The 27,910-nt window shown below is 42.3% G+C and overlaps 1 protein-coding gene, 1 long non-coding RNA gene and 1 other non-coding gene across 5 annotated transcripts in view; 2 read left to right on the plus strand and 1 right to left on the minus strand.

The window, feature by feature from the left end:
- The window catches only part of NPSR1 (neuropeptide S receptor 1), a 152,750-nt gene extending 128,900 nt beyond the window's left edge, over positions 1-23,850 (plus strand). Inside the window, exons 6-9 of the mRNA XM_001501056.6 lie at positions 3,409-3,485; positions 15,738-15,824; positions 20,798-20,978; positions 21,828-23,850. Coding sequence (XP_001501106.2) covers positions 3,409-3,485; positions 15,738-15,824; positions 20,798-20,978; positions 21,828-21,918 — 436 coding nt within the window. The 3' untranslated portion in view covers positions 21,919-23,850. The remainder of the gene's footprint in view (positions 1-3,408; positions 3,486-15,737; positions 15,825-20,797; positions 20,979-21,827) is intronic.
- On the plus strand, positions 469-575 carry LOC111773329 (U6 spliceosomal RNA). The gene has a single exon (XR_002807713.2). It is a non-coding gene; the product is annotated as a U6 spliceosomal RNA (small nuclear RNA).
- Positions 12,420-27,910, minus strand: part of LOC138923800 (uncharacterized) — a 29,363-nt gene continuing 13,872 nt past the window's right edge. Inside the window, exons 3-7 of one of the 3 annotated variants that reach the window (XR_011437929.1) lie at positions 24,357-24,466; positions 22,315-23,997; positions 21,862-22,034; positions 21,611-21,678; positions 12,420-14,507 (exon numbers count right to left, since the gene is read on the minus strand). This is a non-coding gene — a long non-coding RNA (uncharacterized lncRNA). Of the gene's footprint in view, positions 14,508-21,610; positions 21,679-21,861; positions 22,035-22,314; positions 23,998-24,356; positions 24,467-27,910 lie in introns of those variants that run through there. The other 2 variants (XR_011437930.1, XR_011437931.1) reach the window with 2 other exon arrangements.

A 27,910-nucleotide genomic window follows, 5' to 3' on the forward strand; every position in this document is an offset into this window, starting at 1 on the left:
CCTCTGTGCCTTTGCATATGCTGCTCCCCCTGCCTGAATGATCACCCCCATCTGCATTTAAAAAACTATTTTATCGTTCAGATCTTAGCTGAAATTTCACCTCCTCTGGGAAGGCTTCCCTGACCCCCGGAACCAGTCAGGGTCCCTATTACATACTCTTGCATCACCCCACATTTTATCTTCACAGCATTCTACTCCATTGTAATCATACATTACTTGCATAATAAATGATTATAAGCAGGGTGATGATGTTCAAGGTGAAGAAGGCCAGGAAGGTTGTGGGAGGCTTCAGATGTCCTGCTTAAGAGACTGGATATTATCTTACAGGAAAGTGGAGGCACTGGTGGGGTTTTACGTCAGGGAATGGCTGTCTGTCCTAGACCTCCAGTTGAGATGGCAGCCTGGGCATTCGAGATGGTAGCAGAGTGCTCGAAGATTATGGAATAATCAGGCAAGAGATTATAAGGGGTGCTCCCTTCATCAGCGCATATGTTAAAACTGGAACAATACAGAGAAGATTAGCATGGCTCCTGCATAAGGATGACACACAAGTTCATGAAGCTTTCCATATTTTTGCATTTAATGGGTACAGAGTTTCCGTTGGGGAAGATGAGAAAGTTCTGGAGAGGGATGATGGTGATGTGCACAACATTGTAAATGTGCTTAATGCCCCTGAACTGGACACTTAAAAATGATTGGAATGGGAAATTTTATGTTATGTTTATGTTACCACAATAAAAAAAATCATCAAAATATACAAAAGAGATTGTAAGTTTCCGAACTGATGCTGAAGAGCAGGAATGGAGAGGAAGGTACAAATTATGGAGATATCAAGGGGGCAATCCACAGAACTTGCTGATTAACTGGATGAAAGAAATGAGAGGGAGGAGAAAGGAGGCCAATATAATTCAGAGGTCTCTCTGATGCATGATGTTACACTCTGAGAAGCCCTTGATTTGGATAATAAATGAAGGGGGCACCTGGGTTTTCCCAGCTACCAGTGAAGCTGGAACTGGCTTTCCACTTGCCTGATGGTCCTAAGCACATGAGGTGGGGGCCACATAGGCCCAAACCCCTAACACATTAGACTTTTCTTCATTTTCTATTATGCGTATGGTTGATGGTCAATAAATATTTGAATTATTGATCAATTAAGCACTGGGAGTGCATTGATAATACACAATTAATGCTTCAAGGTGGTTGTAACCTTGCTTCGTATTTCATTTCCCTGGAAGAAAAGTTTCCTGCTATAACAGATACTTAACTTAGAGTAAAGAACAGGCGCCTAGTAATGTTTTTCTCATTTTTTCCTTAACGTAGACATACAAATTCCAGAAAAGTCCCCGGGCAGGTATATGAGAAGGAGCAAGGATACCACAAAAAGGCCCCAAGCTTTCCTGGAGCCCTTGGAGGGGTTCACTGAGCAAGAAAGGGAAAAGCAACAGGAGCAGAGGGTTTACCACAGTCATTCATTGTTATATTCTAAACATTATTAAAAGCAATTAGTGCTTTGTCAGCTACTGCAGACTAGAGCCCTGTTTTAAACCAGTGACTCTCAAGAGCGAAGTCTATGCAGTTTTAAAACAAAGCGGTACTTTCTCCCAAAGTTTTTAGTCGAAGTACTTAATATATTCAAAATGTCAAATAACATTTTTAAAGGATATAAATTTTTATATTTATCAAAGAGAACGTAAGATACAAAATTTGCTGATGCTTTTGAATCATTAATGCATTTTCCTGTTAGACAGAGATTATATCAAGAGTAGATGTGATATGATGTGAAAAATGGAGAAAGAAGAAGGTAAGGAAAATGACATTTATTGAGTCTCTGCTAATTTTCAAGCACTGTGCTTGGCACATTAAATGTCACGTTTGATCTCTAAAAGACTCTTAAGAGGTTTGTATGATTAACTCCATTTTACGGTCTCAACTGAGGCCCAATGTCTTAGTCCATTCAGGCTATTATGACGAAATACTACAGAATAGGTGCCTTGTAAATAACAGAAATTGATTTCTCCCAGTTCTGGAGGCTGGAAGTCTGAGATCACGGCTGGGTGAGGGCCCTTGTTGAGGTTGCAGACTTCTTGTTGAATCCTTACATAGTGGAAGGGGCTTGGGAGCTCTGCCGGGTCTCTTCTTATGAGGACACTAATCCCATTTGTGAGGGGTTAGACTTCTTGTTGAATCCTTACATAGTGGAAGGGGCTTGGGAGCTCTGCCAGGTCTCTTCTTACGAGGACACTAATCCCATTTGTGAGGGGTCTACCCTCATGACCTAATCATCTCCCAAAGGCCCCACCTCCAAACATCATCATATTGGGCATTAGGATTTCAAGATATGAATTTTGGAACGACACAAACATTCAGCTCAAATTACTAAGTGTATTAGTTATCTATTGCTGGATAACAAATTTCATGAACCTGGTGACTTAAACCATTATACCTTAATTATCTCATAGTTTCTGAGAGTCAGGAGTCTGGAAATGGCTTACCCGATTCATTTGCTCAGACAAGGCAGCCATCAATGTGTCTGGGGTGCCATCAGAGGCTCAACTGGAGAAAGATCTTCTTCTCAGCTCCCACTGGTTCTTGAGAATTAATCTCCTGGGACTGTAGGACTCATGGCAGCTTGCTTCTTCCAAGCCAACAACGGAGAGAGACACTAGCGAGACAGGAGCTACACTCTTATGTAACCACAGGCATCCATCCCCTCACCTTCACCCAATGCATTGATTACAAGCAAGTCACAGGTCCCGCCACACTCAAGGGGAGAGGATCACATGAAGGTATGAACACCAGAGGCAGGAATCATGGGGCCACAATAAAAACAGTCTAAAGTCAAGGTCACACAACCAGCAAGTAGAAGAACTGGTTACAAATCTAAATCTTTCTGACTCCAAATCCTGTATTTGGATTCTGATCTCAGCTATATCTCTCACCACTTGAATTATCTTACAGAAATCCTTTAACTTCACCAGTCTTAGCCTCCTCATGTGAAAAACAAGTAGCTGGGTCCAGCTCTGTGGCCTAGTAGTTAAATTCAGTGCACTCTGCTTTGGCAGCCCAGGTTCATGGGTTCCGTTGCCTGGCATGGACCTACACTGTTTGTCAGCCATGCTGTGGTGGCAACCCACATATAAAGTAGAGAAAGATTGGCACAGATGTTAGCTCAGGATGAACCTTCCTCAACAACAACAACAACAACAAGTAGCTGCATCCGCTGATCTTTATGGTGCCTCTTGGTTTTGACCGGCTGTGATTCTATAATCAGCAAGTGTAGGGGGCAGGCGGGGTTGAGAGACGCTCATCCATACCTCACAATCAGGGAGGCGGGAGCCATCCTCTCCCTGTGTCCTCACAGTAGGGATCCATCAGCCATTTTAATATCACCTTTGGTCCTTTCCACAGCGTCATCTATGCCATTGTGATCCGAACTATTTGGACTAAAAGCAAAGCCAGTGAGACGGTGATTTCCAACTGCTCAGGTAAGCCTCCACTCTGCATTGCCCCACTCAACTCTTGGCTGATTTTGTTTCTGCAGAGGTTTTTCCTTGAAAATATGAGCTTAGGTTTTCTGGATCTAACAAGCCCGCTCTGTTACGTCAGGGCCCAGCTCGCAGATCAGACCCATCAAAGGCTGTCCTGGGCAGGCTCTGCCTTCTCCAGGCGGCCTCCCTGAAAACTGGAAGAAGGAAGAGGGACTTTGGGCCTGGCTAAGCTGTCTCAGCACAGAGTCCCCTGAAGCAGGCCTTGAGCCAAGATCCAAGTCTCTCAGGCCTGGCCAAGAAGCACCCTGGAGGACATTGTGATGAAAAGAGAGGACTGACTGAGGAGGACACCACACATGCAGCAAAACACGAGGATAGCCACTTCTATTGGACTTGAATTTACAGATGGAGAAAACTGCCATCTATCCAGAGAGCAATGCTGGACTCTAAGTCAGTCAAGGCACGGTCCATGCTTTCCCCACTGTCCCAACACACCAACTCACACCAGACCCAGTCAGAGATCACTGCTATAGCCGGTCCCCGAATTCCATTTCAGTAAACCTGAGCGCAGAGCACCTCCTGCACGGCTGGTGCTGACACTTGGAAGCCTACCCTGCTTCCCAGGCAAACACTGCTGGACCGGACTGAGGTCAACACGGAGATAACACAGCAAACCAACTGCCGGAAAGAGAGGAGAAAAGGCTCCTGATTTTCTATTTATTATAATGTGACTACTTCTGTAGGAGGGATCTAGCTCTGCTCAGGTTCCATGCTTCCTGCTATTCCTTGTACACACATACACACACAACACAGGCCCACATGCACAAATGCACGCATTCACACACCCAGTCACACATCCACCTTCTTATATGCTCATAGGCACACATGTATACATACTCACCCACACGGACTCACACAGGGCAGCAAGGTACAACACAGATATCTGGGATGAGAAGAGAGGGTTCCAGTTCCAGACGTGCCACGAAGAGCTATGCCACCTTGCAAAGTCATTTAAGCTCTCTGAGCTCCGAGTGGTTAAAATGAGAGGACAGACCAGAGTTTCTCCAAGTCCTCTTAATTTCAGACTTTGAACTGAGATCTTTACTGGGCCAAGAGGGAGATCGTTCTCCTCCCTCTTAGAGCTACTTCTTCCAGTGTGGCTGTGAGAAAGTCAAGAGGACTCACAAGTACTGTTGGGCACTAATAATCTATGTCCCTTTCCCTCGGAGAACTAGTAGAGATGTATGAGTCTTAGTGGCTTCATCTGAGTTCGGTTCAGTTCTGCTGTGTTCCTCCACACATCAGGAGTGGGACAAAGGACTGGGAATCCCAAGTGGAGAAATAGCACAGGTCTTGAGTACAGGAAGTGTACAGTCTCGTGCATTGGGTCTCAGCCCTGGCTGCACAATAGCATTGCCTGGGGAGCTTTGCAAATGCACCAGTGCCTCGACACCACTGCCTGAGAGATTTTGATTCACTCAGTCTGGAATGGGGTCTGGGCATCGTTACTTGAAAAGCTCTTTGGATGATTTTAATGTGTGATGAGGTTTGACAACCCCTAGTCTAGTAGGAGACAGTCACAGGCGGCTGACTTTCACGTTGAGTGATGAGAGTAACCCAGAAGTGTGCACTGGCTGCTTGGAAATTTTTCACCTGTGAAGAACCTATCACTCAGCTTGTGACTCATTCTGGCCTCCACACAGATCCTTGTGCCTGCTTCGTGCTCGTGTAATCTCCTCACCCTGCTTTTTTTCTAGAAAAGAAAGAGCGATCAGAGAGGATAAACACAAATGTATTCATTTTATTCATTGTGAGTGTCTCTGGTCAAAGTCAGAATATTTGTCTGAAAAAAAAATAGATGAGAGCTTCCTTCCTCTATCAGATATCAAATAAATACATTAAATACTATAATTGTTGAAGAGGGTATCCCTATCATAGAGTTATACAAACAGGAGAATAGAACACAACAGAAACTCTAAAGGAAACCTTGGGAATTTAGGGTGTGATGAAGTATTGCAAACTGATAGGGAAATAGAGATAGTTCAATAACTAATATTGAGAGAACTGCCCAGCAATTTGGAAATAAATACGCTTAGATTCCTATCTCTTATGCTATAAGGAAGTAAACTTCTGATTAGAGGTTTATATGAAAGAGAGAAACAGAAAATAAAGAAAATATAAGAACATTGTTTATAATCAGGAAAAAATGAAAAAGTTCTGAATACCCTATAATGATGGATTGAGCATAATAATTGCATAGCCATATAATGAGATATTACAGCTATAAGAATTATTGTATAGTATACTTATTGCAATAGAAAGATGTCTACAAAGTATTATATTAAGAAGGAGAAAAAAGTATGATATCGTTTTTATAAATATGTGAATATATAATATACATTAGAATATGTATGTGTATGTACAGATAGATGATAGCTGAATGGATGGATGGATAGAAAGACAACGAGCGAGAGAGAAAGTCAGGACAAATACCAAATGTTATAGTGATTATCTTTGAGTGGTAGAATTATAGTTGATTTTTCTTTTCTTTTTTTTTCTTTCCACCTCTCTGTGTGTTAAAATTTTCTACAATTACATAAGTTGTATAATATGAAATAGTAGCCTAGTGGCCCTTTAGCCTGGGTAAATAGCCATTATTATGCTAGCTGTATAAACGAGATATTCATTTTTTTAAAAAATCATCACTCAGTCCCCACAAAAAGTACACTTTCAATGCACTTCCCTGTGTAAACTTCATGCTTGGACCCCAAGAGACCCAAGACTGAGACTCTCTCTCTATATATATATACACATAGTTCTTGAATCTATGAATCTTTAAACTTTCAAAACTTACATGCTCAGTGAATGGGTATTGACCAAGATCAGATATATCCTGATATATAGATAGGCTCTACATGCCGAGCCTTCCATGAGGCGTGAAATTCCCACCAATGGAGTCAGTCCTTCTTTGTCAAGGTACTATCTCTAGGAGAGCCCAGGAGAAGTACATTTGTCACCTAGGCTGAGTAATGTGCACTATACAAGCAACATATTGATCAAGTTATCCCTTAACAGAGTGCACGCCTCGTTTGGTGATGAACAGACCAAGTGTGATGGGACCAGAGGGTTTTGGAAGGTCCAGAGCTTTGGGTTGGAAGGGCATCAAAGAGAAAAGGGGAATGTCTTTGCCCGTTCAGGCTTCCATAACCAAGTACCATAGACTGAGTGAATTAAACAACAGAAACTTATTCTATCACAGTTCTAGAGGCTGGGAAGTCCAAGATTAAGGTGCTGGTCAATTCTGTTCCAGGTGAGAGCTCTCTTCCTGGTTTAAAGACGTCTGCCTCCACCCTCTTGCTGGGTCTTCATACGGCAGAGAGAGAGAAAGCTCTCTGGTGTCTCTTCTTATAAGGGAACTAGTCCCATCATAAGGTCCCCACCCTCATGACCTCATCTAACTGTAATTACCTTCCAAAGGCCCCATCTCTGAATACCATCATATTGGGAATTAGGGCTTTAACATAAATTTTGAGAGAACACAAAAATTCAGTCCATAGCAGGAGGAGAATCAGAAAAAATAAGACACTGTGGAAATAAACAAAGACCAACCAAAATAGAATAGAAAAAGGATATTTATTTAGAGCTTGCTACAGCAAGAGAGTCAGCCACCATCACTTGCATTTTGGCAGAGATTCAAATGCAGGCACAGGAGTGGAAATCTTTATAGTGGAAACAGGGGAAGGCTGCAGATGTGCCCTGGTTAGTGGCTGTGGCATGAGAAGCTGTAGGCTGGCTAAGTAGAACCACGGCATTCTATGTGACTGTTAGGGGTGTGAATTTGGCTTTTTCTCTTGTTGGTTTTAAGTTGAAAGCAGGGACAAAAATTAAAGTCTCTGTCAGTTACTAATCAGGTCTTGAGTATTTGGGATAGATTGTTACAGGACTGTGTGATAGAGATAGAGGTCTGACTTCCTACAAGTCTGACTTGTACATAGTTGCTTGGCTTCCTGGTCTGGCTGTTGATAATGTGTTGTGTTCCTGGACTGGTTGTTGCAGAGTGTGGGTCAGAGTTCTATTTTTATGTCTGGTCTGGCCATCATCCATTTGTTTGTTCAGTCTGTCAACACAGACTGACAGACAGAGGGACAGACAAAGCATCTCCTGTCAGCCACTTCACTAGATCCCTCCCACACTTTATCTCCCTGAATCCTCACACAGCCCTGCAAGCTGGTATTATCATCTATCTTTTACAAATGCAAGACAAGCTCGAAGGTTAAGCAATTTGCTTGCTTTCATAGGTAGCACATGACACAGCCAGAATTCAAAGGCACAGATGATTGACCAGGAAGCCTATGATTTCTCCCCTGCATCAGGCTGCCTCTCAGAAGGAAGGACATTACAGAAAGGGACATGGTGAATGACTGAAAAAAAGAGTTCAAAGTGAAAAAAAAAATTTTTTTAATTAAAAAACCCAAACTTGAGATTTGGGGCATGGCTTTTTTTTCTACCTCATTCCTTCTAGAGTTTGCCTTCAGAGCACTATCCCAGTCTCATCTCCTGAAGTGCTTTGTTTTAATGTATTTAAAATCTTAAAGGAGACCACTACTGGTAGGTGCAGGGCCCAATTTTGTTTAGGTAGGTTGAGGTCTTCCTGTACTTTGACATTTGAATCAGATTGCTTTAAACCCCTGTCCTCAGGTTTTCACCAGTTCCAGGAAGTTGGTGTGTCTCTCCCTGCCTGCCCCTCTGAGCTCTCGCCCTCACTATCTCACCTCCCACAGCTCTCTCTGTTCCCTGTGCTCCTGGTCCAACGAACGATGGAATCCTCCTCATTTTCCTTGAGTTCACCACTCACAAGAGTGAATAGAGCAAATGTTGCCAGAGGTGATAGAAGGTTTCCACATTCTGTCAGCTACCCCACCACCGAGGGTATCTCCCACTCCCTCTTCTCAGCAGGCCTTTCACCACTGTGATTGGGCCCCTGTCTCTCTCCAGAGTCCCCCATACCTCTCTGCTATTGGATTTTCCAGTCCCTGCACTCTTGGTTTTCCCCATTCTCTGGTCTCTAAAATAGAACAAAGCCACATAGAGATGTGTCTTCCCTCCGATACACAGTATACCATAATCCCTCCCCAAAGGTGGAAATGGCCTCAGTCAGTTTTTATTCTTTAGTGCAAGTTTATATCTCCATTACACCTATTTTTTAGTTATCTGTATCTTTATGTCACCATCAGTGACCCTCTTCTGGAATGCGGGGCAATGGTAGTCTCCAAAGCCCATATGCTCTCTGTATCTTATTCATTAATGGAACTCGTTTGATTTCCTATCTGTCGTTACAGCCAGGCAGCTCTGGAGTTGGCTGGTAAACAGATCTCCAATGGTGTGAGCACGCCAGGATTATTGCTCATCAACAAGGGGACATCAGCAATGATTAGTGTGAACAGAAGCTCACTTTGTAAACACAGGCTGCAAAATTCAAGCCATAATTAGTTTAAGAACCACTCTTCTTACTAGCAAATATGTCTATTTTCTCCCCCTCAAAGGCTGACAGAAAGAAAAAAAAGAGAACTATTTAAAAAAATGATCAAAAGACTTTTCCACAAATAAGTGTGGAGAGCAAGAGATAGAGGAGATGAGGTTTCCATTTCATAAATGAGCATGCCCTTGATGCCCAGGGGTATCCACTTGTAAAAGAGAGCACCCCCTGCATGGCAGCAGGAGACTGCGAGGTGCACCCTGGAATAGACTAAGTGTAACACATCTGGACGCAACTGCATCTGGCCACGATGACTTGGAAGATGTGATAAGATCCATGCTATACCCAAACTACATGTTTCAAATTAAATGAGGCAGAATGAGGAGGAGAAAAAAGCTTTGGATTAAGATCTGAGTTAGAGTCCTATTCACGTCTAGCAAAATGAATTTAAGATAAGCCCATTAACTGCTCTCAGTACCTGTCTTCATCAGTAAATGTGGGTAAAATGGCTTCTCTACAGATAAGTGCATTTAGCAAAAGACGTAAAGAACTTTATGGGAAAAACTATAAAGACACAAATAAACGAAGCTTGTAGCATGTTCGTGGACAGTAAGATTCAATACTATGCAGATGTCAGTTCTCCCCAGCGGATCTACAGATTAATGCAGTTCCAATCAAAATTGAAATGGGACATTTTATTGAGCTTGAAAAGCCAATTTTAAAATATACACGAAAATTTTAAGAGCCAGGAATAGCCAGGAAGGCACTCTTGGAGAAGTGGAACAAGGTAGTGGAAGTCTACTGTACTAAATATTAATATTTATCATGAAGTCAGAGTGATTAATAAAGTGTGATATTGACACAATACAATAGATTAATAGAAAATAAACAGCCCCAAAGCAGAGCTACATATGGATGAGACCTTGATATATGTCAGAAGATCTTAGGGAAAGAAATGAAATTGAATCTTTACCTCAGTCCATAGACAAAACCAAATAAATTTGACTCTGTAATATTTAAAAAATCAAGTCACAAAGTGGCAGAAGCTATTTGCAACACATATACCTAGAATAGATGAAGAGCTCCTAAAAATCAATTTTAAAAAAAGATTTTTGAAAGAAGATAAATAGAAAAGAAATGGGCAAGATACAAACAGGCTTTTCACAGAAGGGAAAATAGGAATAACCAAAAGTAAATCCTCAACCTCATTTTATAGTCAGGAAAGTGCATATTTAAATTCAATTAGATACAATTCTCCACCCACAGGATTGGTAAAAATTTTAAAGTCTGATATGTCTAAGAGTTGACAAAGATATAAAACTCATGGTTTATTTGGCAATATCCTTCCTCAAAAACTTAGTAGGTTTCCGATCCATTCACTTCCAATCAGTTTCATGCGCCAGCACCATATCCAAAAAGCCTTTCTTAATATAATTCTCAGGTCTAACTTGTTTCTTTGCTTCCTCACCCAATCCCTGTCTCTCAACTTAATGGAAGCTAGCTTGAGACCATCTGAAACAACAGGTGGGAGGCCACATCCTTATCTGATCTTTGCCTCAGGAATGATTCTCAATGGATCTTTGCTGGTTAAAACTTCTCAACGTTATGACTTAACCTGGGGACCAGGGCCAGCAGTTTCATTGACATACGACTGTACACTTATAAAGGGTACATGTTTCCTTTAATGCTCTGCCTGCGTTCTCGTTTTGCACTGGGCCGCGCAAAGTATGTAGCTAGTACTATTAGAAGCTAGAAGCAATTGACACTTGCAACTCTACAGGATCTCAAAGTTTAGGAGTTTAATTTCCTTTCTCTTTTTTCACAAGCCAACCAAATCTTGTCTGAGTTCATCTCTTTTGTCTAATACCTTGCTAAATAAACACAGCTGGTAGCAATCAGCACACATTATTAACATTCTGTTTACCAAGTGTGATGGTTAATTTTACGTGTCAACTTGACTGGGCTAAGGGATGCCTAGAGAGCTGGTAAAACATTATTTCTGGGTGTGTCTGGAGGGCATTTCCGGAAGCATTTGAATCAGTAGACTAAGTAAAGAAGATCGTCCTCACCAATCTTGGTGGACATCATCCAATTCATTGAGGGCCTGAATAGAACAAAAAGCCAAAGGAAGGACAAATTTGCTTGAGCTGGGACACCCTCTCCTCCTGCCCTCAGACATCAGCATTCCTGGTTCTTGGGTCTTTGGACTAGGACCAGGATTTACGCCACTGGCTGCCTGATTCTCCAGCCTTTGGTCTTAGACTTGCTCCATCATCTCCTCTGGTTCTCTCGCATTTGGACTTAGACTGAATTGCACCACAGCTTTCCTGGTTCTCCAGCTTGCAGTGAGCAGACTCTAGGACTTCTCAGCCTCCATAACTGTGTGAGCCAATTCCTATAATAAATTTCCTCTTATATTTATCCATATGTATTCCTATTTGTTCTGTTTCTCTGGAGAGCCCTAACTACTACACCAATCTTGTCTCCTGGGCTCCAGGCTCAGTAGGCACACAATCTGCCTTCCTAGGAATCATATGTGGCACTTCTATCAAATGGATCTCCCGTGTCCCAGCTTCCAATATCAGTTTCATTGCCACCTGCTGCCTGCCCACTAGGTCAATGCCACATGATTTAGAATTTTGTTGTGACAGAACTGTATATGAAGTACCAATTTCTGCTTTAGTTAAGGAAACACTAGCAGCTATAACAGAGTAACCCCAAAATACAGTTGCCTTAAAAATATAGAAATTTGTTTCTTGCTCAAAGTCCAATTGATGGTAAAGTTAAAAGGAAAGAGTACTGCTCCATGCAGTCATTCAGAAATGCAAGCAGATGGAGACTCTGCCATGCTTAACAGATGGCTACTACAGTATCCCTCGGCATCAACATCCAGGAGGAAGGAGCACGGGGAATAGAGAGTGGAGGATTACTCAGGTGGTTTATCTGAGCCAGGTCTGGCACTGGTATATGTGGATTCTTCCCATGTTCCCATAGGCAGAACTTAGTCACATGACTACACCCTGCTGAAAGGGAGGCTGGGAAATGTAGTCTAGCTGTGTGCCCTGAGGGAAAAGGGAAGGATTTGGTGGACAGCTAACCAGTCTCTGCCACAATTATTTTAGGCCTGTCAGGTTTCACCTGGGCCGAGGAGCTGAGGAACAAAGGAACAGAAAAGGCTGTGTGTCAGGTGTTAGGTCATACCTCCTCGTATCTAGCGGTGACCTCTGGTTTGTTAGAGGCTCAAAAAAAAAAACAAAGGGAAAGAAATGGCCAAAGTCCCACAGCTAAGCAGATGAGACCCAATACACTAAAAATATTTAACATTCAGGTTATATTTGTAAATAAAGAGGCCATCAATAATCAATCAAAAATGAATTTCAAATTTAAAAATTTTAGAAATCAGGCATAACTGCTAAAAACGTTTAATTTTTAAAATCAACCAAAACTACACAAAGTTCCCAACACATGGAAAAATATTTATTTTAAAATATTACCATGTAGACTTCCTTGTTAACAAACAAATCATCTGCACTCATTATAGGTCCACAGATGGCTCCTCAGGAATATCCCCCCAGGAATAAATTCCGCTTCATTTAAAATCCCAAGATACCAGTTGCTCCCCCTTCAGGTGCTCAGCCCCTGAGAAGAATGGGTTCCCAGTGGCTCTGCAAGGGGCGTGGAGGGTGGGGCAGGTAAGGAGCAGGAACTGACCACTTGGAGACTGAATTTCTAGCTTGGACCCCCACTAGGGATGCATCCTTGAACTGAAACAGCCTAAAGCAGCACGCTGCTTCTAGCCCTGAAGCTAAAGGACCTGCCGCCCCTACGCTATCCCGGCTATTAATGCACAGTGACGGCTGAATTTAATTGCTTTTCACTCCAGCTCAGCGCCAAGCCTGAGTAGAAATAATCCTTTTATCTCCCAATAAAGGAGAATTACCAGCATTTTGTAGCTCAGCTCTCTTTGAAGAGCCATCTTTAGAAGCGGGAGGCTGTGCATTTCCTAGAGTGGTCAGATTAAGGACGCTTTACACTGATCTCATTGGGAGATCGAAGGGCAGGTAGTTAATTATATTGTCACCCAGTTGCCCTGTGGAAAGTACTGCAAGTTTCCATTTTAAACAGATTCCAGAGCACAAATGTCATTCTTGAGAACTTTTCTGAAAAACCAACAAAGTCTTCAGGGCCATACTGTTTAGGAGCCAGCTGTGACTCCAGCAAATGGGGATACTTTGAAAGGATGCAATTCGGTCCGCTGCCTTTTTTACTTGCCTCCCATGGGTATAATCTCACTCTGATCATTTTTTGATGTATATAAGTCCTATATATAGATAACATTGTATAGTAGACTATCTAAATGTAGCAATACCTTCTGTTCACTTCCATAAAGGCAGCTCATGTTCCCCCTGAAATAATGTTAAAACCTCATTCATCCCAACTAATATTGGAATTGACATTCTCAGCATGGGACTTGGCATCTTGAATACATCCTCAAAATACAATAATCCTCAAAATAACTCTGTGAATTTGATGTTTTATGCCTCGTTTTTGAATTGGGAAACTGAGGCTGGGAATGGTAGGCAATTTGCCTAAGGTACACAGCTGGTAATCGGTAGAGCAGAGGGTGTGTTCAGGTGGGACCCTGAAGCCTGTATCCTTGACAAGATACCACCCTGGAAATCAGAGCTTTTCCAACCTTGCACTACCAATGTTTTGCACTGAATAATTCTTTTTTATGGGGACTGTCCTGTGCTTTGAAGGATGTTTAGCGGTATTTCTGGTCTCTACACACTAGAGGCCAGTAGCACCCCCTCCCTCCTGCCGTGACAACCAAAAATGTGTCCTGACACTGCCAAATGTAACCCCAGGGGGCAATATTGCCCCCAGTTGAGAACCAGTGCTATAAATGCTTCTGAAGCATTTGCTTCCTTACACCACTAAAGTTTTGTGGTTCTGTGAAATGCGTGGAATAATTTGAAGGCCCTAACATATACATAGTGACTAAGAGTGGCCTTACAGCGTAACCATTAAGAAATAAAAAATCAATTATAATTAGCATTTCAGTTCACTGCACATAAAAAGCCCCTATTCCTATTATTCCTGGTAACAGTTTGTCCTCTCCAGTGAGTAAATGTTCACACTGTGAAAACATTCAGAAGCTTCAGTGGCTCGTGGCTGCCTCAGAAATTCAGCCCTAACTCCTCACAAAGACATTCAAGGTCTTCCCACTTTGGCTTCAGTTCTTCTCCTCACCTTCCAACCCAAATCCCTTTCAGGCTCCAGCCAAATGAGATGACTCACCATGGTCCAAACACATCCTACATTTTCTTGTTTCCATGTCTTGGCTGAAGACATTCCCTCTGCTTCACACATCTTTCCCAATCCCATACCCACACCCTCGGCTCCATCTTTGGAATCTCTGCATCTCCCCAGCATGGTAGTAGGCGGTCGACTGTCTTCTCTGTTCGTAATTGGTTTGCGTCTCTCTCATCTGAACCAGACTTGGGAAGAGTGTGTGATCTTTCCTTGTAGACTGAAAGTTCCTGGAGAACAGGAACTCTGTGTTAGCCTATTTAGTTTGGTCCTTGTCTCTTAGCAGATGGCTGTGCTTGTGGGATTGTGCTGGATCGGATTGGAGAGAAGATAGAATAAATAGTGCAAAGGTAAACTTCAGACCACTCTCCATGGGGATTAAAGTAAATTTCAAATGTAAATTTCAAACAATGTAGCAAGGACAAGTGAGGACAGCATTTGGACTCTAGTGTACAATCTCTCTTCCCCGTATGACTTGGATGCCCTGAGCGGCCCTCTGACCTGAGCCACCACTAGGATTGTGCCCACTAAGCCCTAATCAATGCCACCTGGCTGAGGGTACGTGGGACTGGCATCCCGTCCATGCTTCCCTCACTGAGGATGCACTCTGGGGCAAGGCTGCACGCATCCAGAGGGAGGGCAACTTTTCCCAATCTTCACAGAGGCACCACATTGCCTGGCAGAAGTCCTGACAGTAAAGACTCTTCCATGGTGTCCAATAACTCCATCCCCAAATTTGCTATCTATCCACTCCTTTTAATAAGAGCTGTTGCACTGAATTCTGCCCACTTTAATCAACTTTTATTTTACCACTACTTCCTTACTAGAGAGAGGTTTATATTAATTCATTCAACAAATATTTATTAATCACACACTAAGTTTAAAGGATACAGCATTGAAGAAAACAAAGTCCTTGACTCCATCAAGGTTATATTCTCATGGATTCTTATATTTACCCCTCATGTGTTTACCATCAAACAACAGCCCACATAGAATTAAAGTTATATCCAGGCTCCTGTTTGGGACAGGATGTTTTTGAATATCCCTGGCTTGAGGTTTTATTGAGAGTGGAGTTTCTGAGTTAGATGAATGAGTAGTCTGGGGTAACCATTCTAAGAAAATGGCTTTGCCCTAGGCTGCTCAAGTGACCAGATGGGTATCTCAGCATCCTCCTCTGTGGTCACATGGCTAATTCGAGCTTCAGCTGATTCAGGGCATTCAACCAAGCCTCTTGAGAGAGACTGGATGTCCCAATGCATTGCATTTTATATTAAGCTGCAAACTGAGCAGTTTCCAGTATCCAGCCCAGAGCCATCTTTACTCTGAAAATGTCCAAGGGGTCCTCCTGGGCGTAGGTGAGCAAGATATAAGTGATCTCCTGACAGCCACGAGTCTACCCTGAGACATTCCTATTGACAGAAAGAGCTCTCCATTTTACCGTTCCCTTTTTGTATCTACAGATGGAAAGCTGTGCACCAGCTACAACCGAGGGCTCATCTCGAAGGCAAAAATCAAGGCCATCAAGTATAGCATCGTCATCATTCTTGGTAAGTAATGTCCCTCCTTCTGTCACAGAACTGTGTGAAAATTCCAAAAGCAAACCTGTACCTAGGACCTGGTGGCAGAGAGCCCACATAAAAAGGAATTTGTCTACGCACACTTCTACCTTTGTCTGATTGGAGTGGAATGTGTGGAACTTGTCGGTCCAACTGTGGCTCCTTCAAGGGCCCACATTTGACTCCTAATCTCTCTCTTTATGAACATAGTTGCCCACCAAGGCCATGGGGTGGATAATTTGGAGAAAATCTGATTAGGACATGACTAGCTAAAGCTGATGCTCATCATCACCTAGTTGAACCAGTTACTTTCTTTAAGGCATACTCTCCTCCAGGGCTAAAGTTCATGAGACAGAAGTGGCATTTCATTTCTTCTGGATATTTAATTTCAGGGTCACTATAGATCCCTCCCTGTGGCCGCTTTGTCTTCTCCCCTACCCTCCTGTCTTCTTTCCTTTCCTTTTCCTTCCTCTCTGCTCTTAAGACCCATAAAGTCACCTCATCTTAGGGGGGAAAAAAAGGCATTTCTAGAACACCTAATATGTGTCAGATTGGTGTGTGTTTGTTATTCTCAACCTTTCAAAACTTTCTCTCTTTTATACCCTCTTAGCTAATGACCTTCCTTTGTATTTCACTAAGAAAATACTATATCAGAATAGAACTTCCCATTCTCCCACTTTCATGTCCATCAACCTATCTGCATCTCCACCATGTGCTCAGTCTTTTCTCCAATTACTGTGGATAAACTAACACTGCTTCTTTCTAAGTCCAAAATGCTTGCTGGAGCCCTGAATCCCATCCTTTCTGCTTATTCAAGAATTTTGCTCCTTCAGATATCTCCTCTCCCCCGCAAATGTGCCCCTTGACTGGATCATACGCACGTAAACATATTATTACAGCTCCCTTGATGAAATCTCCTGGTAACAGACGCAGTTCACCACCCTTTTTTCTAGCACATCTCCTCCACTCTTCAACTCCCATTCTTTGGAGGCTCTTTCTATTAGCTATCTTTCCTGTTACTCCAGTAAAACCACCCTTATTAAGGTTACCACAACCTCCAAAATGCCAAATGTCAATTCTCAGTCTTCGTCTTGACTTTCATCAGTCACTCCTTCTTAGAACACTTCCTTTGCTTAGAAATTGTATCTATTCCTACTTGAGATCAGTATTTGTATTTCTAGGAAGCTTCTCATACTCAGCACGTTAAACCGGAAGTCTTAGCATGTTCTCCCACCCACTGCAAAGGAACACTTCTTCCTGTTGCTGTCTCCATTTCAGCAAATGATACCATCTTTCACCCAGCATCCACACCAAAAACCTGAGGATCATCTGTCAGTCATTATTCTATTCCTCTCACATCCCACGTGTCTAGTTCATCAGCAAAGCCTGGAGGCTTTACCTGCAAAACAGATCTCAAATCTAACCATTTCTCAGCATCTCTACAACTACTACTGTCTTGGTCAAAGTTTCCACCAGCTTCTGCCTGGAACATTACAACTGGTATACTCTTATTCCTTTTCTGCAAAACAGCCAATGTGATCTTTTAAAAATGTAAATCAGATGCTATCACTACCTTGCAAACCTATCTATATCTTCCTATTATGTGGGAATAAAATCCTACCTTTTTAGCATGCCTTACGAGGCTGGTGTCATCTGTCAACCAGCCAAGTCTCCAGCCCATTCCCATTGCTCTCCTCCTTGATTATTCCATACCAGTCACACTGGTCTTCTTGCTATTTCTTCAAAATGTCAACTTGTTCACACCTCAAGAAGGTTACACTATTCCCCCCAACCTGGAATGCTCTGACTTCAGGTGCTAGCATGGCTTACATGGCTTACTCTTTCCAACACTTTTTTTTTTTTTTCCCAAAGATTGGCACCTGGGCTAACAACTGTTGCCAATCTTTTTTTTTTTCTGTTTTATCTCCCTAAACCTCCCCTGTACACGGTTGTATATCTGAGTTGCGTGTCCTTCTACTTGTGGGATGTGGGACGCTGCCTCAACGTGGCCTGATGAGCGGTGCCATGTCAGTACCCAGGATCCGAACCCTGGGCCGCTGCAGCGGAGCGGGCAAACTTAACCACTTGGCCACGGAGCCGGCCCCTCCTTCCATCATTTTGTTTTCCAACAATGCCACCTCCTCAGAAAGGCCTCCTTGACAAGTCTTAAATAGCCTTCTTCTAGTCTTTACCCTACCTTATTTTTCTTCATATTCTTACTTCTACCTGACATTATTGGATATCTATTGATTTGCTTATATCTGTCTCCACTGCTGGAGTAATAAATCCATGAGAGCAATGAGTTTTGCTTTTGTGTCCCTTACAGTATTATCACCAAGCCCTTAAATAGGGTCCCACACCCACTAAGTGCTTAATTAATATTTGTTAAATGAATGAATGAATGAGGATATGCAGAAAGGAAAGGGATTTGTGCTATTCCTTTTTCCTTAGCTCAAATGCTGCCCCTCCCTATTCCTCTTGCAGCTCTTCGGAGCTCTGAGAAAGCAGAGCTCTCATGTAAGCTGCGTGTCAAATCACAAAAGCAGTCAATTTCACCTTTCTAAAATGCAACTGAAAAATGCCAAACACACCGCATGCAGTGTGACTCAGCCGGCAGAATATAGGCACAAAACAACACTGCGGGCAGACCTGGGGACAAAGCAGATGCCACCCACCAGGGCTCACAATCCTTTCCTAGAGGCTTCTGAAGTAGATCAAAGACTCCCTAGCCTTCCCAGACAATCAGAAGCACAGATACACATCCCCTGGAGGTTGAGTCAGGAAATGTATCTTATACGTGTGTTCCTGAGCCAGCATAACCCTTTGTAATCAGGAAACATATGCCCAGGCCCTGGGGGTCCTTTTAGTCAGAAAGCAGGGATGCCCACGAGAGGGTCAGCCAGTGTCAAGAGCCCAATCAGACCAAATCGGCCCTCTCTATAACAAATATTTTGTAATGCCCTTTTATCATCCTGAAATGAAATGCGTACATAATACTATCTACTTAACATAATTCTTAAAAGATGAATATACTGCCTAAAAGGAGGACTGTATAAAGGAGGAATGGAAAGAAAATCGTTTAGACTAAGACAATACAGATTCCAATGTGCAAATCATTGGACACAGCTATCTCAGAAGAATAATGAAATAGTCAGATACTTACACCCAGACTGTAGTTATAGCTACAGATAAAAACCAATACGGTGTGTTCTCATGAAGACATAAAAAACAAGCATTCTTGCTGTCAGTGATTGATTTTCTGAGCAAGTGAAAAAACCCTGGTAAAGTCCCACATTAAACAAAGTACTCTTTCCTCCATTTGCAAGGGAATTGCATTTCTGGAAGATTCAGTATTTATTAAAAATATTTGTGTTCACATCTATAATAGAGTTCGGTTTCTAGCGTGGAGTGGTTATAAATAGGCATCTCTTCTATGTAAATATCCAGTTGGGCATTCAAAGATGCATGGGACATGGCTGGGACTGCCTGCATTATGCAGGACGCCTGGTATCCCTGGAAAAAACAGAACCCCTCTCACACACACACACACACACAAACACAGACACATTTTCCAAATGCTTCCAAAAGGCAATTTTGCCCCTCCATGCCCCAGAACCACTATTCTGGTCCAATGCCAGGGTTAACCACCAGAGCCCAGAATGTTCAGTGGTCTTTGTGTTTTAATCACTCCCCTTTAATACATTACCAAAATCTTGGGGGAAAAAACCTGTGTCAGTCAAACACTTATGAAGGAAAGTTGGTGCCTGCAAGCAGATAGTCAAGGAGGCCTGACTTCTCTGAGGAAAAGTCCTATGGGTGAGAAAGAGAGAAAAGTAGGGTGGAGAGAATGTGGCAAGAAAGTAGGAGAGCAGATGTGCATGTCTAGTCAACCCTAGAAAGGTTTACCTGTGTATGTGGGTGTTAGTCTGGGTTCTCCAGAGAAATAGGAGATAGATATATATGTAAAGAGATTTATTATAAGGAATGGGCTCATATGATTATGAAACTGAGAAGTCCTAAGATCTGCAGACCTAGGAGAACCGACAGTGTAATTGCAGTCCATGTCTGAGTCTGAAGGCAGGAGAAGACAGTCAAGCAGAGACAGTGAATTCTCTCTCACTCAGCCTCTTTGTTCTATTCAGGCCTTCAGTGGATTGAATAGGTCCACCTACATCGGGGAGAACAATTAGCTTTTCTTAGTCTATCAATTCAAATGTTAATCTCATCCGGAAGCACTCTTAGAGAAACACCCAGAAATAATGTTTAACCAAATATCCCTGCACCCCATGACACAGTTAAGGTGACACATAAAATCAACCATCACACTCTCGATCTCCATTTTCCATCCATTTTCTTTGAGGGTTTGGAGCTAAACAGAATCAGGGTCTCACACACATCAATTGATTTGGAGAGAAGTATAGGGTGGGTGTTTTCTGAAGTGGCTGACTTGGGAAAAAAAAAATTGAGAACACTGTGATTAGCCAGTCTGTGCTCTGAAAATATTAGGTACAATGCTTTCCCCTTGCCATACCCTAAAACCAGGGGTCACTATCTGATTGAAATGTTATCTGTTCTGTCTTTTCCCATAGAGTTTCCAAAGGGTTTTGCTGGTTTGCTTCTGCACTGTGTGGGACGAGAAGCTAAGGCCACACCAAGCAGTTCCCAGGCTTTCAATAGAGTCATGACAGTCAAATCAGACCCTCCCTTCACAGATAGAGAGCTCCAGGAAATTTAGTCAATTTTAGAAATGTGTTTGTGGGATGTGGACATTTGTATGTGTATATGTGTGCGTGTGTGTGTTTAAACAAACATGGCATTAATGTCAACACATGATATTAATGTTCTAAATATCCCTGAGATCCCAGGTGCAAAGGAATCTCCTAGTTGAAGCTCCCATCAGGGTCAACTCAGAAAGCCCCCTGGGCTGTGGCCCACTGTGGTGCTAATGACTCTCCTCTCCTCAGCCTTCATCTGCTGTTGGAGTCCGTACTTCCTCTTCGACATTTTGGACAACTTCAGCCTCCTTCCAGACACCAAGGAACGATTCTACGCCTCTGTGATCATTCAGAACCTGCCAGCCTTGAACAGCGCCATCAACCCCCTCATCTACTGTGTCTTCAGCAGCTCCATTTGTTTCCCTTGTGGGTAAGGGGCACTTCTGCCTGGGCCAGACACACTGATGGCCACTACACTCCCACTCCTACATTCATCTTCCTCATTCCGGAGCCCTTGGCAGGTTATAGGTGAGACACTTGAGGGTCAGAAAGATCCCGCTAGTGTGACAAATTCAAACCCAGGCCCCTGCTCTTTCTCCAATACTACATCACCTCCTATAGCAACCGTCTTAATCAGGTCACCTATAAAAGACCTCTCTTTTGTTCAAAGCTTCTCCTTATGAGTTGCCTCAATACAAGGCTGTGGTGATGGCAGGACTCAGAGCGTTATTACCATTTTACACATAAACAAATTGAGGCTCATAAAGTTAAGTGATATTATTGAGGTTATTTGAAAAATTAGTAGCAGAGCTGAAATTAGATCCCTCCCACTACTCAGTCATTTGGCTGTTTTTCAGCTGTCTCCCTACACAAGCTACAGGGAGTAAGGGGAGAAATCCATAGAAGATAGAATAGCAGAATGGTTTAAGTCTTGGGTTTGATGCCAGTCGCCGAAGTCCTGCCACTGCTGATTCATAGTTCCGTGTGACCTTGGGCAAATTATTTAACTTCCATAAACCTCAGTTTCCTCACTTGTAAAATGCGGCTAATAGCAGTGCCTACCTCTTGGGCAGTGATGTCTCTGTCCATTGGGCTCTGGTGCTGACCAGTGGGAAGGAGGACTGTGAGTACTGGGGAAGAAGATGGGGCATATTACATGTCAAGTGCTTAAAACAGTGTCTGATCCTTAATATATTCTCCGTAACTATTATCTCTTAACATCTCTATTTCCCTTTTCATCATCAAATGATTTTCCCTTCCTGTTTTATTCTTTCTTTAGGGACCAAAGATCACAGGATTCCAGAATGACATACCAGGAGAGAACCGAGAGGCACGAGATGCAGGTTCTGTCCAAGCCAGAATTCATCTAGACCCTGGGGGAGTGGTAGTGCTGGCTGAACCCCATCAGCTCTCCTGGGTCCTTGTCACCACCTTGGGCATGTGCATGAAGCCTGAGCCGACTTCTCCACCCTACTCCTTTCATCACCTGGGGGATGTACAAGGCAAACATCCTAATGAGTGTGTGTCACCTTCATTAGCAAGTATCAGCCAATATGACATCACCAACTACTCATGCCAGCCAGGAAAGATGCCCCCTCCTTCCCCACCACTCCCAGCTCTTTTTTCCAGTGGTCAGCACCAGAGCCTAATGGACAGAGGCATCACTGGCCCACGTGGTCCAGTCTTGGGCAAGCAGAGGGGACTGAAAAAGCATGGTTGTATATGAGTCTTCTACTTACAATTTAAGAAGTAAATGAAAGACTTACCGAGACCTAAATTTCCCCCCCATTTCTGGATTGGAGGTTCAGTAGTTGTAGCCAAGAAGATGTTTGTCCTTGAAATGCCAACAAATTCATTTCCAGGCATTGGCGCTTTCCATCTCCTCTGCAGATGGCCTTGGTTTGCAGATGGGTATGTTGGCAGCAGTCAACCTCACAATTCCTTTGTATCAACAAATGATTTGTGGAACAATCACAACTGCTGGCCCTCCAGAGCAAGGTAAAAATTGAGAGGAACTTTCTCTGATAGGAAAAGAAATAGTGCTAAGAAGTCATGGGCCCCAGACCTCTAGTCTCTGAGAGTTGGGACCTGGGTCTCATATGTCTTTAAGGCTCTCCAAAGGCTCCTCCCTTTGCATTCAACATTTGGGCCACTCTGGGCTCCATTCCTCACACCTCAGGGACACTTCTTCCCCTTTGAACTCTTTGAGCCTTATCTTAGTTAGAAGCTGAATTCCTGTGGCTTTTCCAGGCATGAGGTTTCTCTAAGCTCTTTATCGTTTTTGCACGTCGCAGCCCTTGTCTATCTCACACCTCGCCCGGGAAGCACAAGTGGGCTTATTTTGACAAGTCTGGAGTTTGGTATTTATAAGCATAATCCAAGTGAAATATGACTAAATGTTTTCTAGTCAATTTTTACCGTTGGATTTTTCCATAAGTGGAAGTGTAATAATTTAATTTGATTATATATACATCCCCACCCACGGCTCTGGGATGCGCCTGAGCTCCTTATTTTTAGCCTCACATACGTTCTTGACATTAAAATCTCCTTGGCAAAATCCTCCTTCCCAGAATTATTCTGAGCTTAAACCCTTTTTTTTTTTGGCCTACTGCTAGCAGAGTCATTAAAATGTGCAGTGTATTTTAATAGCACTCCATTCCTCATTATGGTGTCAACCCAGAGACTACATGTTTAAGGTCACAGTGGCAATTTTTCCATAAACTCTCTTTTCAATTCCATCTGACCTTAGGGAAAGTCTCTCCTTAGGCAGAGATTAGACTCCTCAGTCACCATTTCTCTGAGAATTATTCTCTGAATTTGAGCAGCCTGAATAATCTAGTTTGATGTCTACATAACAGTTTTGAAGGCTGCTTCACTCTCTGTCCCATTAGAGCCACCCTGGAAGCTTTGAGTGGCTGAGAAGTACTTTAAATCAAGATGTGCCACAAAAGACCTACAGAATCATTGCTAAAATAGCTGCCTGCATGGGAGCCAATTAACAGCAAAATCTGGCGAGTGTCCTAGATGGCAAAACAGGAGGCCTGGGTTCCCTTGACAGATGCTTTCAACTTCTGTCAAGTTCTGGTCTGCAGAAGACATTACATGCCTACCTCATCCATCAATAGATTCCAAAAGTTAAAGAGAGACTCGAGTGAGGGGCTTTATGCTCTTTAGGAGCTGTGAATGTGGTTTTGTATTTGTTGGAATGCTGTATCCCTTATTCCCTGAGAAGACTGGAGATCAGTAAAAGAATGGTACAGGTTGCTGCAGGATAAGCTGCCATTAAAATGAAACTTGCTGTATATATTGGTGTGGATTCTGGAATCCCCATTTCCATGTATTTGCTGAGCTTGAAGAAACATGGTTTAAAAATTGTGAGAACACTGGAAATTACTTGTCTTATGGCCTTGGACAAATCATTTAATGTCTCTGGGCATCAACTGGCTCACCTGTAAGATGGGAACAAAATAAGACACCAGAGCAGAGGGTCTTGTGAGTTCTTTACAGATACAGGTTCTGAGATTGAATTGGCCTAAATTGCATGCAGAGAGTCAGAGCTTTTGGACTTCTTTCCCCAGGGGACCTGTGACTCAGTGACTCAGTGCTGAGTCATTTGCCCTTTAGAAGGTGTAACTTCCCCAACTATCACTTTGAAGTCAGAGAAACATCATTTCCCAACTGAGAAATACAGTTGGAGCTCTTGGGAACAATGAGAAGCGTAGTGTTGTGATGTCACTGTTTGTAGCCTTGGAAGCCCAAGTGGGGTCAGAGAAGTCAACAGGTTGCTATACAAAGTACAGATACTTACTTCCCACACCAAGATGTCAGAGAGGTCTACGGTTACGTTGTCACAGAGCTTCAGGTATAGGTGAAGATTTAGCATAACCAGAGTAGGTGTGCTTAATATATTCAGCTGCGCTATAGAAAAAAAGTATTTCCACTTTACTGAACTAAAATAAATGTGAATGGTAAAAATTTCTCTGATTTCATGGCTTGTGTGAAGCATAATGTAATTGAAGTTTAATTTCACCAAGCAACATTTCCCACCTTTTTTCCCCAGAAAGTGGTAACACCTTTTTAATGGCTTTAATTTGTGATTAATCGTGAGAAAACAAAGTATCCCTTTTAAAGGAAACAAACATGCAGCTTGAACTTGTTCCTCACTTCATCTGGACCACTCTATCTACACATATACAGAAAGGACTTTGCTCTTCCTCCCGCATCCACAGTGTGGAAAGGGACCAAATCCTGGCTCTGCTGAGGAAACAGGAAAACAAAACTATTTTAGCAGGAAATAAAGTGATTCCGCTCTTCTAGAATCATCTTAAGTAAGCTATAGACATGCAGGCAACTACAGTTCTTTTACAATCTTTTGAATATGCCTCATTTTTATGCAGATTTACCAATATTCCTGCAGCTTTTCAATTGCATTTGATTGAAAGGAGATGGTTGTAACTGTGTAAGTGCCAACCTCCTTGCTTTTGGAAACATGAAAAACCCATGTCTCATTTCTCTGCCATTGCATTTTAAGGATGCATTATCCACAACAAGGCTGGTGCAATTAACATTTGAAAAGTGCAATTCCATGCTTCTAGAATGTTAAAGTGGTTGGAGGCTTGGATCTTCTAGACTCATGGTTTTCAGACTGCTCAGGGACCCCCTAAGGAGTTCCAAGGAGGTGATTCAGTACTGATATTCATACACACAACAATAGCATGTAAGTCTAGAGGAAGACAGATGTAGTTAAGTTGTTTAAAAGTTTTTGAATTACCTGGGATGATGATAGAATATAGGTTACCATTAGACATTGATACACCAAAAAATTGTTAGTGCAGTTGAGTCAATTTCGACTCCTAGCGACCCTGTGGAGCAGAACCCTGTCTTGTCTTTTTGTGCCCTTCTCTCACCTTCTGGCACTATATCAGACAACGCTCTGCTGCTATCCATAGGACTTCCAGGGCCAATTTTTTTGGAAGTGGGGATCAGGCCCTTCTTCCCAGTCTGTCTTAGTTTGGAAGCTCTGCTGAAACCTGTCCACCATGGATGACCCTGCTGGAATTTGAAATACAAGTGGCATAGCTTTCAATATCATAGCAACATGCAGCCACTACAGTCTGACAAGCAACAGACAGGTGGTGTGGTTCCCTGACCAGGAATTAGCCCAGCCCAAGGCAGTGAAAGCACCGAATCTTAACCACTAGACCACCAGGGCTGGCTACACCAAGAACGTGTGTTGTAATTTCAAGAATGCATGTTGTAATCACTAAAATAATGGAAATGAAGAAGTACATAACTTCCAACTAAAAGACAAAGGAAACTGAATAATAAAATCACTCACACAGTCCAAAAGAAGGCAAAAAAAGAGAGAAACAGGAACGTGAATGGCTGGGCAGATAGAAAGCACACAGGAAGATGATGGGTTCTTTATCCAACTATCTCAGTAACTGTAATAAATGTAAGCAGATTAAATGCTCCAGTTAATAATCAAAGATTGTCACACTGGATTTTTTAAAAAAGCCAACTGTCTGGGGGCTGGCCCCGTGACTGAGTGGTTGAGTTCGCGCGCTCCGCTGCAGGCGGCCCAGTGTTTCGTTGGTTCGAATCCTGGGCGGGGACATGGCACTGCTCATCGGACCATGCTGAGGCAGCGTCTCACGTGCCACAACTGGAAGGACCCACAACAGAGAATGTACAACTATGTACCGGGGGGCTTTGGGGAGAAAAAGGAAAAAATTAAATCTTTAAAAAAAAAAAAAAAAAGCCAACTGTCTGTTGTTTAGAAAAGACATGCCTAAAACACAAAGATACAGAAAGTTTGAAAGTAAAAGAATGGGCCAAGGCATTCCATGGAAACAATACCAAAAGAAAGCCAGTGAGACTGTATTAATAAAGACTAAATAAACTTTAGGGCAAAATCATCAGTTAGAGTTAAATAGGGATACTTCAAATGATAAATGTTTTAGTTCAATAGCATGATATAATAATTCTAAATTTCTGTGCAATTAACAACATGGCCTCAAAATATGTGTTTTAAAAGTTGTCAAAACTACAAACCAATAGATAAATCCACAGCCATAGCAGGAAATTTTATCATACTTAATTCTAGTCATTGAGGCAGACAAAAAATTAGGAATAATCTGGATAATTTGAACAACACAAATAACACAGGCAGAACACTTACACGACCATCCCAAAATAAACAGTCTCTTCCAGCGCACGTGACACAGTTACAAAAGCCTACTACATGCCAGGCCAAAACACAAGCTTCAAAACTTTCGGAAGACTGGGCTCATACAGTCTAGTTTCTCCAACCTCAGTGCAATTATGCTAGAACTCAAGAGCAGGAATATAACTAGAAAATTCCCATGTGTTTGGAAATTAGGAAATATACTTCTTAATAACTTACGGTCAAATAAGAAAGCATATAGAAATTAGAAAACAGTTGTATTGAATGACAATGGAATTATATATCAAATGTGTGGGATACACATAAAATAATGCTTAAAGGAAAAGAAGAATTTAAAGTCAATGAACAAATCACCTGTCATGAAGTTCTAAAGATTCACCAAAGTAAATCCAAAGGATATATAAGGAAGAAAATAATAAGTAAAAGGAAAATTAATGAAATAGAAAACAAACATATAATTTAAAAGGCTCAATAAGATAAAATTCTGCTCTTGGAAAAAATAATAAAATTAATAAACCTCTGGTGAGACTGGTCAAGGGAAAAAAAAAAAAACGGATACAAATAAGCAGTATCTTTTCTTTTTTTTTGAGGGAGATTAGCCCTGAGCTAACATCTGCTGCCAATCCTCCTCCTTTTGCTGAGGAAGACTGGCCCTGAGCTAACATTCGTGCCCATCTTCCTCTACTTTATATGTGGGACGCCTGCCACAGCATAGTTTGCCAAGCCTCGCCATCATGTACACATCCAGGATCCAAACCAGCGAACCCCAGGCCGCTGAAACGGAACCCGCAAACTTAACAACTGCGCCACTGGGCGGCCCCAGCAGTATCTTGTTTTTTCCCCTAAGGCTATCACTGTAGGTCCTGGAGTCAATAAAGAGATAATAAGAGGATATTATGACCCAGTTTATCACAAAACAAACTGAAAATATAGATAAATGGGCCAACTTCCTATTATTAACATAAGAAGAAATAGAAAATCTGAGTATTACCATTACTACTAAGGAAATAATACACCTTCATTGGTCAATTCTACCACAATTTATGTATAAAGCAACACCAATTTTATACACTCCTTGGGAGACTAGAAAAATGAAGACTTTTAAAATTATTTATGAGACCAAAAAACCTTAACACCAAAACCCTACAAAGACGTTACAAAAAGGAAAATTACAA

Source organism: Equus caballus, chromosome 4, assembly GCF_041296265.1.
Source record: "Equus caballus isolate H_3958 breed thoroughbred chromosome 4, TB-T2T, whole genome shotgun sequence".
NCBI lineage: Eukaryota > Metazoa > Chordata > Mammalia > Perissodactyla > Equidae > Equus > Equus caballus.